The sequence below is a fragment of the Bicyclus anynana genome, chromosome 1, assembly GCF_947172395.1.
Source record: "Bicyclus anynana chromosome 1, ilBicAnyn1.1, whole genome shotgun sequence".
Classification (NCBI taxonomy): domain Eukaryota; kingdom Metazoa; phylum Arthropoda; class Insecta; order Lepidoptera; family Nymphalidae; genus Bicyclus; species Bicyclus anynana.
In genome coordinates, this window is record NC_069083.1 from 2381804 (window position 1) to 2397507 (window position 15704).

Here is a 15704-nt window from a genome sequence, read left to right on the forward strand (position 1 = left end):
AGAAGTTCAACGTATTACCAAGATGGGAACGTGTCGAGCATTCACATTTCAGCGTCTCTAGGATGTCCAGTTTCCCATAACGGTCAGTGTACACCTCAGACCAATTATAGAAGGACCTGTATCGCACTCATAGCTACGAACAAAATTATCTGTAATTTTTTGAGGAAAACGAGCTTACATTTGGTATATATCTTATACTAAACTAGTAGTTTTTGTCAGTTTTTTACACTATTCACTTACACAAAAAGGTATTTTTACGGAGCTCTTTAACCGACGAACACGATTACAACTATTTAACATCGATACTATAGAGACAGTTTTTATAATCGCATTAGATCGTTGGTCATGTACTTTGACAGAAAAGTTACGTCTAGCGAGGCAGGTCCTATACAATAATTGGTCTGAGGAGTACACTGCCGAATCGTGTAAAATGACGATCGTAGCATGCACGGGCGCAGGCCGACCACCGTGCCTCGCATCCCAATGAGACGAGCCAGACTGGACTATATAACGCGTCCATCACTCCTCAACAACAATAGCTCGACAACCTCATAGCGCACAACACCCTTTGGAACACAAAGGGAACGCAGTGCCTCAAGTTTTAAGTATCCAAAAATCTGAAGATGAAGATGCTTTTCGTAGTCATCTTTGCCTGTGCTGTGTGGGAAGCCAGTGGATACCCCTACCCATATTATGGAACCAATATGGATTCGAGTGAGTTTACTGATTAACCTTACAAGTTTGGATGGACAAAGGAGTTTTGTTTATTGTAGCAGGTTGCTACGTACATGTTTCCGATTTCCGTCTTCGCCTTCGTCTCTTAACGCGATCGGAATCGATCTCAGATTGATACACTTCAATCAAGCAAGTTATCTTTGCCACAATTCCATTTCCAGCTATTAGAATAAGTTAAGTTAATAATTGTAATTTCTTAAGTTACATGAGTTTTATATTTCCGTCCGTAAAATTTGATAAAGATTTGTAACAATTTGTATTTGGCATTGACTGGCACGTATTTTTTCTATAGTTATTTAGCAATTTATTATTTAGTATATTAGTACTGTTTAATTTACCAATAACATAAATTATTATCTGATTTTAAATTAAATTACATTGGGTGAATTTTATATCAAATCCTTTAAATATTTTTGTGAAGTGTCGTAGTAAACTTATCTATTATTAGAATTAGCTAAATATTGTTAGAATCCATACTAATATAATAATAATTTCAGAAAGAGTTGTTTTTTTTATTTTGCTTTCAATCTGTAATTTAATGTAAAAATCATTACAAAATGTTGCGATCCTCTGAGGATCGCAGACTCTCGTTTTATATTTTTTATCTATTTTGACATAACTAATCCCCTGTTAGTCAATTTAACGAAAATCTATAGCTGGGATTAGATTTAATGGAAGATAATGACTTGGTAAACTCCTTGATAAATTTGTCAACGCATTAAACACTTGAATGGCCCGTAAAGTAACTGACTGAGGTTGGTGAAATTAGGTATAGTCTAAATTAATTACTAAGGATTATATAATATAAACTACTCAGTTAAATAATTAATTATTGTGTACCTTATAGTCATATAATACGATATGCAGCGATATAAATAAATTAACAAATTTTCTTCTACAGTTTCCTACGGATCGACCGACATCAACCGCGGAGGCGTTGCAATGAGTCGATACTACAACCCTTACTACAGCCCGCGCGCCTACGGAGGGGGGATGGCTGCCTTCATGTTCAAACCCGAGGATCAGTACCAGCCTCAGCCTCAGACCAGCCAGTACTACCTCCCTGACAGACGCCGTCAAACGCAACCAGAATCAAACTACCCCCAACAAAACGAGGTATACTACCCTCAAGTACCCGAACAAACTGAAAGACTACCCGAACAACCCGTTATACAAGAAAATCCTGCTATACCAGCAGTTACTGAAGCAACGGAATTAGTGGAGCCCACTGAAAAAACTGAAGTTGAAACTACTTTAAAAACCATTGTGCCTGAACTGTCAGAACCGGAGTCAGAAGAAATACCCAAGCCTGCATCAAAGAAACGCGTGACTAAAAAGAAGCAAGTCAAAAAGCCTGTGGAGGAAGAAGAGGATGAGAGTGACGATTATCCACCAAAGATGCCAAGCGGTGCTTTCTTCCCAATGTTCTTTGGCTGGGGTGGAAGATCCAGTAACGGTGCTCCGGGAGGTGCGACCGCTATAGCCAATGCTTACAGCACCGGGCGAGGAGGCGTAGCCACGAGCCATGCTACTGCATACGGACCTCCAAGACCAGAGAGTAAAAGATTGTAAAGATCATAGATTGTAAATAAACTTGTAAGAATTAAGAAACTTACGAATATTATTTAAACGGGTACATACCTACCACAACAAAACGACGAGATTTTTAATATCGATATTTCGACCCAGTTTATCATGGCTCGTGGTCACGACGAGACTGTCCTGTGACCACGATCCACGAAGTCGAAATAAGTTTAAAATCATTATTAAGAAACTTGTATCAAGATGAGAAGAGCTATAAGTTGAACGCCATCTATCGTGTTACCCTTAAACTAAGTGAGCTTTATTTGTCGCAATCGTGCGTGTAGCTAAAGAATTTTTAGTTCTGCCGTGTCGTAGTTCAGGTTATTTCACACAGAGTGCGTTATATTCATTAATGTAAAAAATATGAAATAGTTGTGATTTTATGAGGAATTCCATTTTGTTATAAACAATCAAATATTTTTTTGTTGTAAACAATGAAATATTATTATTGTTGTTGTGAACAATATTTTTTTACTGTGAACAATAAAACATTATTTTTAATGCTGTATTTTATTTGAAAATCAAAAAGCTGTATTACATATCTCGTATTAGGAACAATTCAAAGATAGAGAATACAAGTCAATTTGTAAAAGATTCCTTTTTTTGAAGTCGGTTAAAAAGAAAAAGAACTTCAAAAATATTTATTGTTTAAATTTTTCTTAGCCATAATTAAACCATAACAAAATTATATATCAATAGTTCTGAAGCGTCGAGATATTGCTATTTTTTTATTTAATAGTTCAATGGTATTTCATGTTATATGAGAACAAGGTAAGGAGTTTACACTATTACACATGCAAATATTCATTGATTGTCAGTCATCATCATTATAACTATAACGTTTCACTTAAGGATTAAGCCTAATTATTTTAACTTTGTTAATACGGCTGGACAGACAATTAATTATTATTAAATAGCGCTTCGAATACCTACTGATTGTCAAGTTATATTGATGAATGGTAACTGTGAGATTATCAATCCAGAAATCGGAAGCCCTCATAAATGGCCATATCTTTATTATTATGTAAGTATAACTACAAGTATATTGGTAGGTAAATTTAAGAACTTTACCAAATTTTACAAAAATTTTGGGACATTGTATTTCGTAATCATCACGTCATACTAGTAGAACCCTAATTAGTTAATATGCATGTTTTTGTGATACGTAAAGCCTAACGATGTACATAATCAACATTTGCATATTTAAATAATCAACATCTATTAATAAGTATTTTTAATTCATACAGTATCGTCATTAACTTAAGAATCACAAAATATAAAAATATTTTAAAAACTATACTAGGTCTGTATTTCACATTATCAGCCTAATTGCCTACAGTGGGTTTTAAAAATTTTACATTTTCAGTCTTCAATAATATAATTGTACATTACTTTCTGTAACTTCCAGCAGAGGCGGATGCCGACGCATATGCATACTTTCCTTTCGGAGCACACGTGCTTGATCCACATTCATTGGAACCAATGGTAGTAACAGAACCATCACCATCTCCATCTTGGTCTACTCCATCCAAACCTCCATTTATTTCGTCGAACTTTTGGTTAATTAGTCCACTGTTAGGTTTGGCTGGTATACCACTTATTGGTACACTTGGAGACTTAAGACCCTGGAAGCCTGATCCCCAATTATTAAAATGTCCTAAGCCATTGGGTCCACCAAAAGGTAAGCCAGAAAGACCAAAACCTAAACCGCCAAAACCACCGAATCCACCAATACCACCAAAACCACCAAATCCACCAAATCCACGAAGATGTCCAAATCTATCATAATTATTTGTCCTTCTAAAACCATTTATTTCATTGTTAATATTTCTATATCCAACTTGACCTGTGTTAATAATGTTGCCCCTATTTAGTCGATTGCTATTGTAGCCCTCAAAGTTTGTAGGTCGTTCTGTACCAACACCAAATCTCACATCAAGACCACCGCTTCCATCGAAACCACCACCATAATTTCCACTGTTTTCATTATAACCGTAAGTCACTGTGGAACTGTCATAACCACCGTAACTGCCATAGTTTGATTTAGTGTATACAATTCTTCCATTATTAGCAATTTTAGGATAATGTCTTTCACTACGTAGAATAGCCTTGCCATTAGCCTTTGATATTACGTTTCCATTCTGATCCAGATAAGTATGAAAGCTTTCTTCTGATTTTCTTTTTCCGTGCTCATATTCGTTTCCTTGACCGAAGCCGATTTCGCCATAACTACCTCTGGCGTCATCGCCACTGTTTCTTGTCAAAATTCCTGTAATAATGACAAGCTATTATATAAGTTACAATACAATCCTACCTACTAATAATAAAAAGAGAAAAAAATTATAACGTTGTAGGGGTAATCTCTGGATCTACTCAACCGAGTTTGAAAATTCTATAACCAATACAAGCCTCGTTATTTGAGTGTCATAGCCTGTATTTTTCTTTTTACGGGAACGGGAACTACGTGAGTGAAACCGCGGGCGTCTGCTAGTATACTATCTCATTAAAATGGGAAAAGAGTGTCTGTTATTTTAATAAAGTTACATAAAGAACGATAAAAGAAAAGGGCGTGACGCTAATACAAGATTTTTTTTTCATTTCTTTTTTCATTCTTTACAAGTTAGCCCTTGACTTCAATCTCACCTGATGGTAAGTGATGTTGCAATCTAAGATGGAAGCGGGCTAAATTGATATTAAATGCGAAATAATTCGGGATATCATCCCTGATTTGCCCCATCTATAACCTTTATGAACCTTTAAAAAAAATAATACTACGTCAAAAAATAGTATTACCACGAACTCAATGTATTCTAAAAAGTTAAATTTATTCTCACCTTTTGCATTGGTTATTGCCAAAATAATCCCAAAAGCCAACACCGTCTTCATGGCTGTGAGTTCACCAACTACCAGGGAAATATGTGAAGAACCTTTTTATACAGATATAAAACACGTTTGTGATCTGCCAACCCACCCATTTCACTAAATTATCACCCCAAGATTCACTAATGCATACTCACGGAAATGCTTGTTCTATAATGTTCTTGTCCAGTTATAGGCAACTTCTTCTCTAAAGAAGAAAACGAATAGAATGCATATTTTTGATTCAGTTTTAGGATTCCGTTGTCAAAATTGAACCATTCGTTTCGCTATGTCCGTCTGTACGTTTATCGGTCCATCCGCGGTTTGGCGCGCTCTCAAAAAATATTGTGGGGATGTTAACATCAGTATCGAATAAGGTTTTAGTTTAAAGTGCTCATTATTTCTTACATTCAAGTAGCTGTTTTTTTTTATTTTTGTTATTACATTATTGCTATTTTTATCAATACATACAGCAGGTCAAAAGGAATGTTTGTATTATGTGTACTTTATTGCTTTTTACGCGTTTATGAAGTCCCTGGCATCCGCTAGTGTGATCTTAATGATGTATATAAGTCTTATGAACTTGTGATCAACGTACAAACAGCCACTCTTTCTATTTTATATATACGTATAGATTAAGATTCTCACGACAATTAGGTATATTTTATTTAATTTAATATTATATTAATAGCCATTAGTTTCAACCGGCCCACTGTCACGAATCACGATAGGTATTTCTGAGTTCAAAGACACCTTAAAAACTTGCCCTATTTAGTTTTTATTTTTTTATTTATTTAATGAACGGTAAGTTTATTTAGGATGTGGTGTTCGATTAGGTAAATTACTACATCTACCTAAAATCGAAATGGTTCGTCACGTCACTTACCACTCTTTATCTCTAATCACTCTTTCTAATTTGGCTGATACGCGACCGCGTGTCTCGATACGGTGATAGGCTCGCGGTTTTTACGCAAGTTGACTCTATTTTTATAACGTCTATAAGCGTATGATGGATTTGATGGGTTCTTCTGCCAACATACTTTACTAAGCATAGTTGACAGAACAACAAGACACTGCGTAAGCTGTAACGCTTAAGCTAGATTGCGGGTGTAAGTACAGAAAGTGTTCCGTGCATGTTATTAAAAGGAAGAAAAGCTCTTACTTCTTTTTTCATAGACCGATCCAGGGCTCAAACCCAGGACCTCATGATCATGGCTACACAGACTTGACAAACAAAGCAATAATCATAATCATATCCTATTAATTGCTTATTATGCCATAATAAATTACATAATTTGAATACTAGTTTTTAGACATACGTTTCGACCTGAATGGGTTATTTGACCTCAATACTTTACTATAATTAGTAGTGTCACTACGATTAAAGTTGCTTTTGTAGCTGACGTAGCATAACGGAGCTATATTTTTCAAAAATTACCAGGCATCGCAAATGTTGAAATCGCTAATCGCTAAACGGTTTTGATTCGTCATTCCCTAAACATGCTACAAAGATATAGATTACCCTGTCAGTTTTTATTTTCCCTACGACCTACAAAATCATCTTCTAGCCAAGCGCCGCCCATGCGCCGCCTATGCAACTCGCTATTTTTTTTTAGGTATATATAAACTAGTGGACGTCCGCGACTTCGCTCGCGTCAAATGGTGTTTTTTACAAATCCCGCGGGAAACTTGTACTTTTCCGGGATAAAAATTATCTTAATCTTCTGCTCCATAGTCCAATTTGTCTCTGTACCAAATCACATCCAAATCGGTTACCGTTATGGCCGTGAAAAGGTAACAGACAGACGGACAGACTTACTTTAGCATTTATAATATTAGTATAGATTCTATTGGCTTAGATAAATTTTATAACGTTAAGCAAGCAAATATTAAAAAAAAATAATTAATATGTAAACAGAGCTAGATTTCAGAAGTCTTTGACCTAAGAAATATCCCGTCCTGGTGTACCGTTTGTAATATATTCTAATGGTATTTTATATTAGTAATAATTGTAAAATTAAATATAATAATTTATATCTAATAATAATAATTATAAAATTTTAGCATAATACGTATGTTATGGTAAAATTTTATCGTGTTACTGTTTGTACATTGTGTTTTGACATTATATTCAGACAAGAAGAACAATAATCCAAATTCAACTAATTACAGTGTTCATTTAAGGCTTTTGAGAGCTTAAATAAAGTTATAAATTGCATAGTTTTTGAATTAATCATTGAAGTAAACTGTTAAAATTATTAAATAGTAGATCATGACACAAAGCCTCGTCATATGGACGAGAAATAAAGTCCTTAAAAGACAAAAACAGAAGTACTTAAACAATGTATTGCACATAAAACAAAACAAAACATCCATACTAATATTATAAGTGTGAAAGTGTGTGTGTCTGTTTGTTTGTCGGTCTTTCACAGCAAAATGGAGCGACGAATTGACGTGATTTTTTAAGTGGAGATAGTTAAAAGGATGGAGAGTGACATAGGTTACTTTTTGTCACTTTCTGACCCCCCATTTTCCTATAATGGGAGGTGGAAGTTTGTATGGATCATTTCGCAATTTTTAAGCACATTTATAATATTAAAAAAATAATAAATAATATAATTTTATGGATAACAGAAGAATTGATGCAGTGTGTTCATACTCATCATAAAAAGCTTAAGAGGGTTTTAGAAAAAAAGCTGTATGCATAATAGAATAAAACTTAAATAAATCCTGAGTATTCGTAAGTGAATCTTGAGCTTCTTCAAATAGTTCGAGTTGGTAGATCTTGTCTTTATAAAAAGGGTCTTGTCATATTTTCTGGTATTGGTTAAACTCAACCATGAAGACAGTCTTCCTTTATTTTACTTTTTGGATAATATCGACAATTGACAACAGTCAGAACAAAACGTAAGAATTTTGATTTTAAGTACTTTGCTAATTTAATAGTTGTATTTTTATTCAAAGTTAAAAAAAGACATTGAAGGATACTAGTGGACGTCCGCGACTCCGTCCGCGTGAAATTTAGTTTTTCACAAAACCCTCGGGAACCATGGATTTTTCCGGAATGAAAAGTAGCCATGTGTTAATCTAGACTAAAATCTATTTCCATTCCAAATTTTAACTACAGCAATCCTCGCCCCGTGCAAGTCAAATCAAAACCTCATTATGCAAATAAAAATGTGATTCTATGACTTGAAAATTTACAAATAATTCCACGAGAGTTTGGTAGTATGTTATATAGATCCATGGAAACATCAGAGAAGATCAAGATTAGATAATTATTAGGACCAGTCTAATGTCTAGATATAAAAGAGAGCTAATATATTCACGGCTAGTCACCAAGGTCGCAGCCATGAGAGTAGACTATTTAGTGTTTGGACTATCGCTGGCACACGCCTACGCAAGAGGTACTTTATTAAATTTTTAGAATTATTAATTAGCTTGTAGGTAACTCTTTAACCCTCCGTAAAACACATGGGGCTTATAAGACCCCAGTAACACATAAATCATAGTAACTGATCAAAAATTCGGGCGGCTTTTTCTTGGTATAGAGTATCTGGATGTTTGTAAATTATTTTGTGACAATCGTCTAATGATCGCGTTGACGCAGATGCGTTAAGTGCGTTTAGGTCCCATGAACCCCAAGTAGATCGACACGTCTCAAAAGTCAGAAGCAATTACCGAGAAACCTAATAGGGTTTTAACTTTTATGCGAATGGTTTACGAAGGGTTAACTAAACATTAAAACAGAGTCTATGTTTGAAAATATTAACACTCTAGAAATTGGATATAACTACTTATATTATTTTTTTAAATTCTATTTAAATCCAACTTTCGTAAAATTTCCATTTATTTAACATGCAAAATGTGCTTCTCTCTAATAAATGATAATTATAAAATATCTAAAAGCACGTTCGAGTAGTTAGAATATTCTTGAAAAAAGTCTGCAGTCGGAGGAGGACTGTAATTACATGATAATCCTTTCACCGGAGTCGCCGCATTATCACCTTTTGGAACTTTGCTTTTACATTCCGGACAAGCCCAGCCTGGTTTCAAGACACTCTTCTCAGGTGAAGCAACACATGCCTTGTGATACACAGCTGAACATCCACAAACAGCGGCCACTGACGAAGTTAAAAATTTACCACAACCTTTGCATTTTGCCATGTCTATAAGTAAAACACGAAAGACGTGCGCACACGCCGGCCGATCGATTGCTGCTAAAATACTTAATTTACCCTTATAAATAAAATTATACAGAGTTTACTACATGTTACTTTATACTTTATTGCAGAAACAATAAATAAACAACACGTTGACGATGGCGAATTCAGCTACAGAGGTGATCTCAGATTTTACACCATAGGAACTGAAGCAAGGTTACAAAAATTTAATAATGCCAATCACAACGAAAATACAAGAATCATACTCCCACTTGGAATATTGTTATCAAGCTTTCTTTTAAATACAGTGTTATCAGGAACAGGAATTGGAAATGGAATCGGGATTGGTGTTGGAGCTGGAATTGGAATTGGAGCAGGAATTGGTATTACAGGATTTGGTACTGGAAATCCCAATGAGAATAAACCTGACAGTGGCACTGAACCTGATAGTGCTACTAAGCCTGATAGTGGTACAAAGCCTGGCAGTGGTACTAATCCTGGAACTGGTGTGAAACCTGGAAATGGTGGCAATACTGCTAAGCCTGAAAGTGGTTCTGACTCTACCAGTGGTGCTAAACCCGGTAGTGATGGGGAAGAAAATATCCACAGATTTAGCTTTTATTATAAACCGGAAATCAGAGATTACATCAAATTATATTTTACTACTCTTAACTTAAGAAATCTTGTTCCTGAATACCTTCGAGATATCGAAGAGCCAGTTAATTTTAGGATACACAAAAATATGTTTGAAATATTTAATAATGTTGGATCTGACAAAATTATTAAAATTTCTTATCGAAGTTCAGTTGAATATTGAGCCAAAACTGTGTCATTAATAAACTCTGTCAGTTAATTTATCAAGATCTGGTAAACGTTGTCTGCCATATACTAATAATACTAAAACCACAATAAAACTATGGAGGGTGGAGGTAGGAGGCTGAAAAACACTTTTCTTTATTCTCACACGTAACAAATATCCAAATAATGATTATTGTACCTGGCAAAAATACAAAAAAAACATTAAAAGTATCGGAAGAGTGCGACCAGAATCACCAATCTTTTAAATTAGAATATAAGATATAGATCTGTAAAATAATAAATATCAAAATATATAACTGGTAGACATTACTTATAGATAAGAGTTTTCTCGTCCATTTTTTTGGAATCCCTAGTCCACAAGGAACCCTTAATTATAGTTTCGCCATGCCATGTCCGTCCGCCCGTCTCTAAAGTGAAGTATAAAGTGGGGATGAATTTTTTTTATCGTATTTATGTTACGGAGAACTTTTTGAAAGAGTAAATAAATAAATATTTGATAGGACTCACATGACTTCATGCTAGAAGAAGCGTCTAACGATTGGACCAAGGAAGTTGTTGCAGACAGAACGATGGTAAGTTTAAAAGGTTAAACTATTTAGTATGCCTATAGCAGTTTTTCTCAGCGGTCGGTCACGATACGCGTTAAATGCACCGCGCACTTCACGTAAAAAACCACATCCGTGTACACCGACTGAAGACATCTTATCTGATGTCATCTGGATTTTATTGACTTTATAATTGAATAACAGGAAAACTAAACATTTCTATCTTTTTATGAGAATGTATAGGTCGAAGATATTCGTATAAGACGTTGAAGTCAAATCAAATCAAGATGCTGAAAGGCGACCAGTACTAGAAACTAATGTCGACGAATACGTCGGAACTTGGTCGGAACCGACAGTGTTGGTCGACAGTAGGTTGGTCGATAAAACGACAGCAGCCAGCGGGTTACAGGGAGCCGCTGGATGACAACACTCAGCGGGTTACAGGGAAGCGCTGGATGGAGGCTCAAGACCGTGTTGTTTAAAAGTCCTTACAAGAGACTGATATTCAGCAGACGACGTCCTGCGACTTATAATAATGATGATGATGTTAGGTAACTGATGGGTAGATAGGTATGGGATGGAAAGAGTGAGTGATGAAACAGTGGATATTACCTATGCTTCCAATTCCGGAGGGCGTAGGCTCGAATCCGGTTCGGGGCATGCACCTCCTCCAACCTTTCAGTTATGTACATTTTAAGAAATTAAATATCACGTGTATCAAACGGTGAAGGAAAAGCATCTTGAGAAAACCTTCATACTTGAGAATTTTCTTAATTCTCTGCGTGTGTGAAGTCTGCCAATCCGCATTGGGCCAGCGTGGTGGACTATAGGCCTAACCCCTCTCATTCTGAGAGGCGGCTCGTGACTCGACAGTAAGCCGATTATGGGTTAATAATGATGATGGGATGGAAACCAGTGGCGTGCACAAGAATTTTAACTAGGTTAGGCTCTATACGTACAAATTGTACAAAATGGAATTTTTTTCCTCCAATGCAAGTAAATAATGAAGGCTATTCTAATTTAGTCGATAATTCGAAATAAATTAGTCAAAATCGTATGATAAATTCTTCAACAGTTTCTTTGTATTATAGTGTTCAGACGGAAGCGGTAGAGACTTTGTTGTTTTATATTGTGTTTAGTAATCGATTTTCGACGGCCTCCGTGGCGCAGTGGTATGCGCGGTGGATTTACAAGGCGGAAGTCCTGGGTTCGATCCCCGGCTGAGCTGATTGAAGTTTCTTAATGGGTCCAGGTCTGGCTGGTGGGAGGCTTCGGCCGTGGCTAGTTACCACCCTACCGGCAAAGACGTACCGCCAAGCGATTTAGCGTTCCGGTACGATGCCGTGTAGAAACCAAAAGGAGTGTGGGTTTTCATCCTGACAAGTTAGCCCGCTTCCATCTTAGATTGCATCATCACTTAACTAACTAACTAACTAACTTGTAAAGAAAAAAAAGAACATAATAATAATTATTTATAGTCATCAGCCTTATTCTGTAACGATATTGTTTTTGTAGTGTAACTTTCGAATTCGTCTCTATCTTACTCTATTTACATACCTATCAATCGGCCCCAGAACCCAGGACCTCCGACTTGTAAACCACAGCTGCACCACGTAGTTCTAGTTACCTATTTAATATATTTCCCTAACAACACCAGCACCTGTGAACGCCTATCTGTTTCAACATCACCTGATTCAGTAAATAATCTGAAACTTGTCTTCAAATCAAAAGTTTGGCAAACAATTTGATCATCTGCGGCTTTGTTAGAAGCTTTTATCAAACATTGCTTTATGAAAAGTTCACGTTTGACAAGCATTATTTTAAGCCCACATCAAAAAAGGAGGTTCTTTCAATTCACCTGCATGTTTTTTTATCAATAATTGTGTTCGATCAAGGTACCTTACCCACTCTTCAAACGGTAGTACAGCAATGTTGCTTAGAAGCATTTATTCAATAATAAAATTTGATAAATGATAAGTAGGATCTAATCGTAGTGCCTAATGTCATGGCGGTATCTAGGATCAATCTATGACATTTACAATCTATGTCTTGCTCATGAGTTCATAAGTTTTTATGTCACGAATTTGTGGTGAATGGATCCCATCCTCTTTTTACCTGTTTAGCACGAAATACGATAAACACATACATACATAATTATAAATAATAACAAAGTCCTCCGTTGTGTATGTCTGTCGTTCCATGATAAACTCACAAACCACTGAACGAATTTTCATGCGTTTCTCACTAATATGTAGATGGAGTTAAAAATGAGGAAGGTTTAGCTATATTATTTTTCAAACTTTTTAGGTTTGATTGATTGGATAAGTGTCGGGAAAAGCTAAGTCGCTTTAGAGATTTCATCAAAAATGCTGCCTAATCACTTTGAGATAAAGACTATAAGAGTATACAAAACAATGCATTGTGGGGCATTCCTTAAAAGTCGTTTTAAAGAACAGTGTCCCTAGTGGCAGTCAATGTTTTCATTCTGTGACTATCGCGTAACCGTAAACGCGAATTTCTAAGGAATTGAAGCAGTTGTGCAGTCATGCCACTAGATAGAAAAGTAGCCACTAGGCACACTGATCCGCGAGGCCGAAGTCACGGACGTCTAATTGGTAATGTTTGTAGATGTAAAGATGTAGTGATCTTTGCCACTTGACAGTTTTTTTAAGTAAATAACCTGGTTTTATCCAATGGTCAACATGCTCAGTTACCAATGAATAGGTCCTGGGTAGATTCCTACAAAAACACTATTGTCATTAGAGTTAATAATTATTTTCTCATAGTTTTACTTAAGATGAACTGAACAATTATTAAGTTTCGTTTCGTATCGTATATCAGAACCTAAAAATGAAACAGAGAACCCTAAAAACCACTCATAAACACTACTCTTATAGGTACCACCCTCAGACCAATTACAGAAGGACCTGTATCGCACTCATAGTCACGAACAAAATTGTCTGTCATTTTCTGAGGAAAACGAGCTTAGATTTGGTATATATCTTATACTAAACTAGTAGTTTTTGCCCGTTTTTTACACAATTCAATTACACAAAAAAGTATTTTTACGGAGCTCTTTAACCGACGAACACGATTACAACTAGTTAACATAGATACTATAGAGACAGTTTTTATAATCGCATTGGATCGTTGATCATATACTTTGACAAAAAAGTAATGTCTAGCGAGGCAGGTCCTATACAATAATTGGTCTGAGGGTACCACCTAATCTCCCAATCAGCTTTAAAAGCTATAATCAAAACAAAGTATTTTTAATTTAATTATATTCTATCTGCCAATTATGTTATAGTTACCTACGTAAGTTAAAACCCAAGACAAGTTTATTAGCATACCATAAATAAGTTTTATAACACAGGATATATTACCCTGACCGTGTCAGTAATAAATAGTGCAAAGTTAGTTACAAATAGTGGATTTATAATATACTTACTGCATTAATTAAATCTGTGAAGCGCTAACATTAGAATTACTTAGTTTTATTAAATTGTAAGACTATTTTTAAACTCAACTTGATAGGATATATTTTTTGCTATAGCTCGAGTACGCCTTGTTGTTTGTTTTAGAAGCAGTATATGTAAAAATAATGTATAAAAATATAGGCCTAACTAAGTCCAACGGTTTAGGTAGCTCTATAGTTACATCAAAATTGTCTTTTCAATTCAGTTAGTAGAAATGTGTTGCAATTGCAAGCGTGAGTAGTTTACCATAAAAGTCCTCCGTGTCTGAAGAAGTATAGAAAAAAACCTGTAAAAAAAGAAATTAGTATGAAAAATGTAGGTTTAGTAGTTTTCAGTACCACTACTTAAGAACCTGGAAAGAGATCTATATGTTGCGTTATTAACATTTCACCATTGACATTATTATCATACTAGCTGACGCCGCGCAGTTTCACCCTCGTGGTTCCCGTTCCCATAGTAATACTGGGATAATATAGAGCCTATACTATAGGCTATAGGCCCTATAGCCTTCCTCGATAAATGGGCTATGTAACACTGAAAAAATTTTTCAAATCGGACCAGTAGTTCCTGAGATTAGCGTGTTCCAACAAACAAACAAAGTCTTCAGCTTTATAATATTAGTATAGATAACAGTACAAACTATTCTATTACTACTACTAGTCTATTTCCTGTGCGTAGCTGAAAGCCTTCAAGCAATCATTGTCATTAAGAAATTCAGTAGGTAAATTCTACTTGAATGAAACAATAACAAAGGTTATACACATCCTTTATTGTTCCAACTACAAGTACTATATCTAAGTAGTTACATCTAATATTTCCATTGTATTAATCGAGCAAGATGTCAGATGTTTTGACCTTCAGCCTTGGAAATACCTCCTGTACTGTCATGATTTTATCTCCACCTCCTCTAATATGCGCATCGCAAAAAATATGATTAGAACAACCAAAATAATAATAATAATCGGTGACCATAATTGCCGTGTGAATATTAATATAATAGAAAAAGAGTATGTGTGATTTCTGTACAATTGAATGAGGCCCTTGAAAACCCTTAAGTTTAAATAATCTATATATTTCTAAATTAATATTATAATCTTTTTAACATAAACATGGAACCGACTTCAGAGACTGACGAAGTTATAAGAAACAGAGGTAACATCGTACCTTACCTACCTACCTTATCAGCCGATAGACGTCCACTGCTGGACATAGGCCTCTAAGCACAACGATCTCGAGCCGCCAGCATCCAGCGGCTCCCTGCAACCCGCTTGATATCCTCGGTCCACCTTGTGGGGGGTCGCCCAACACTGCGCTTTCCGGTGCGGGGTCGCCATTCCAGCACCTTGGGGCCCCAACGTCCATCGGCTCTTCGAACTATGTGGCCCGCCCATTGCCACTTCAGCTTCGCGACTCGCTGAGCTATGTCAGTGACTTTGGTTCGTCTGCGGATCTCCTCATTCCTGATTCGATCACGCAGAGAAACTCCAAGCATAGCTCGCTCCATCGCCCGCTGAGTGACT

The 15704-nt window shown here is 35.9% G+C and overlaps 2 protein-coding genes across 2 annotated transcripts; one reads left to right on the forward strand and one right to left on the reverse strand.

Moving 5' to 3' along the window:
- Nucleotides 1-527: 527 nt before the first annotated feature.
- On the forward strand, nt 528-2346 carry LOC112044394 (uncharacterized). The gene is made up of 2 exons (XM_024080224.2): nt 528-714; nt 1637-2346. The coding sequence occupies exons 1-2, from the start codon at nt 624-626 to the stop codon at nt 2305-2307; spliced, it is 762 nt and encodes a 253-aa protein (XP_023935992.2). The 5' UTR covers nt 528-623; the 3' UTR covers nt 2308-2346.
- A 294-nt stretch (nt 2347-2640) lies between these two features.
- Nucleotides 2641-5310, reverse strand: LOC112044417 (PE-PGRS family protein PE_PGRS47-like). The gene is made up of 2 exons (XM_052881688.1): nt 5154-5310; nt 2641-4588 (listed from the first exon to the last, which is right to left on the reverse strand). The coding sequence occupies exons 1-2, from the start codon at nt 5203-5205 to the stop codon at nt 3708-3710; spliced, it is 933 nt and encodes a 310-aa protein (XP_052737648.1). The 5' UTR covers nt 5206-5310; the 3' UTR covers nt 2641-3707.
- Between the last annotated feature and the right edge of the window lie 10394 nt (nt 5311-15704).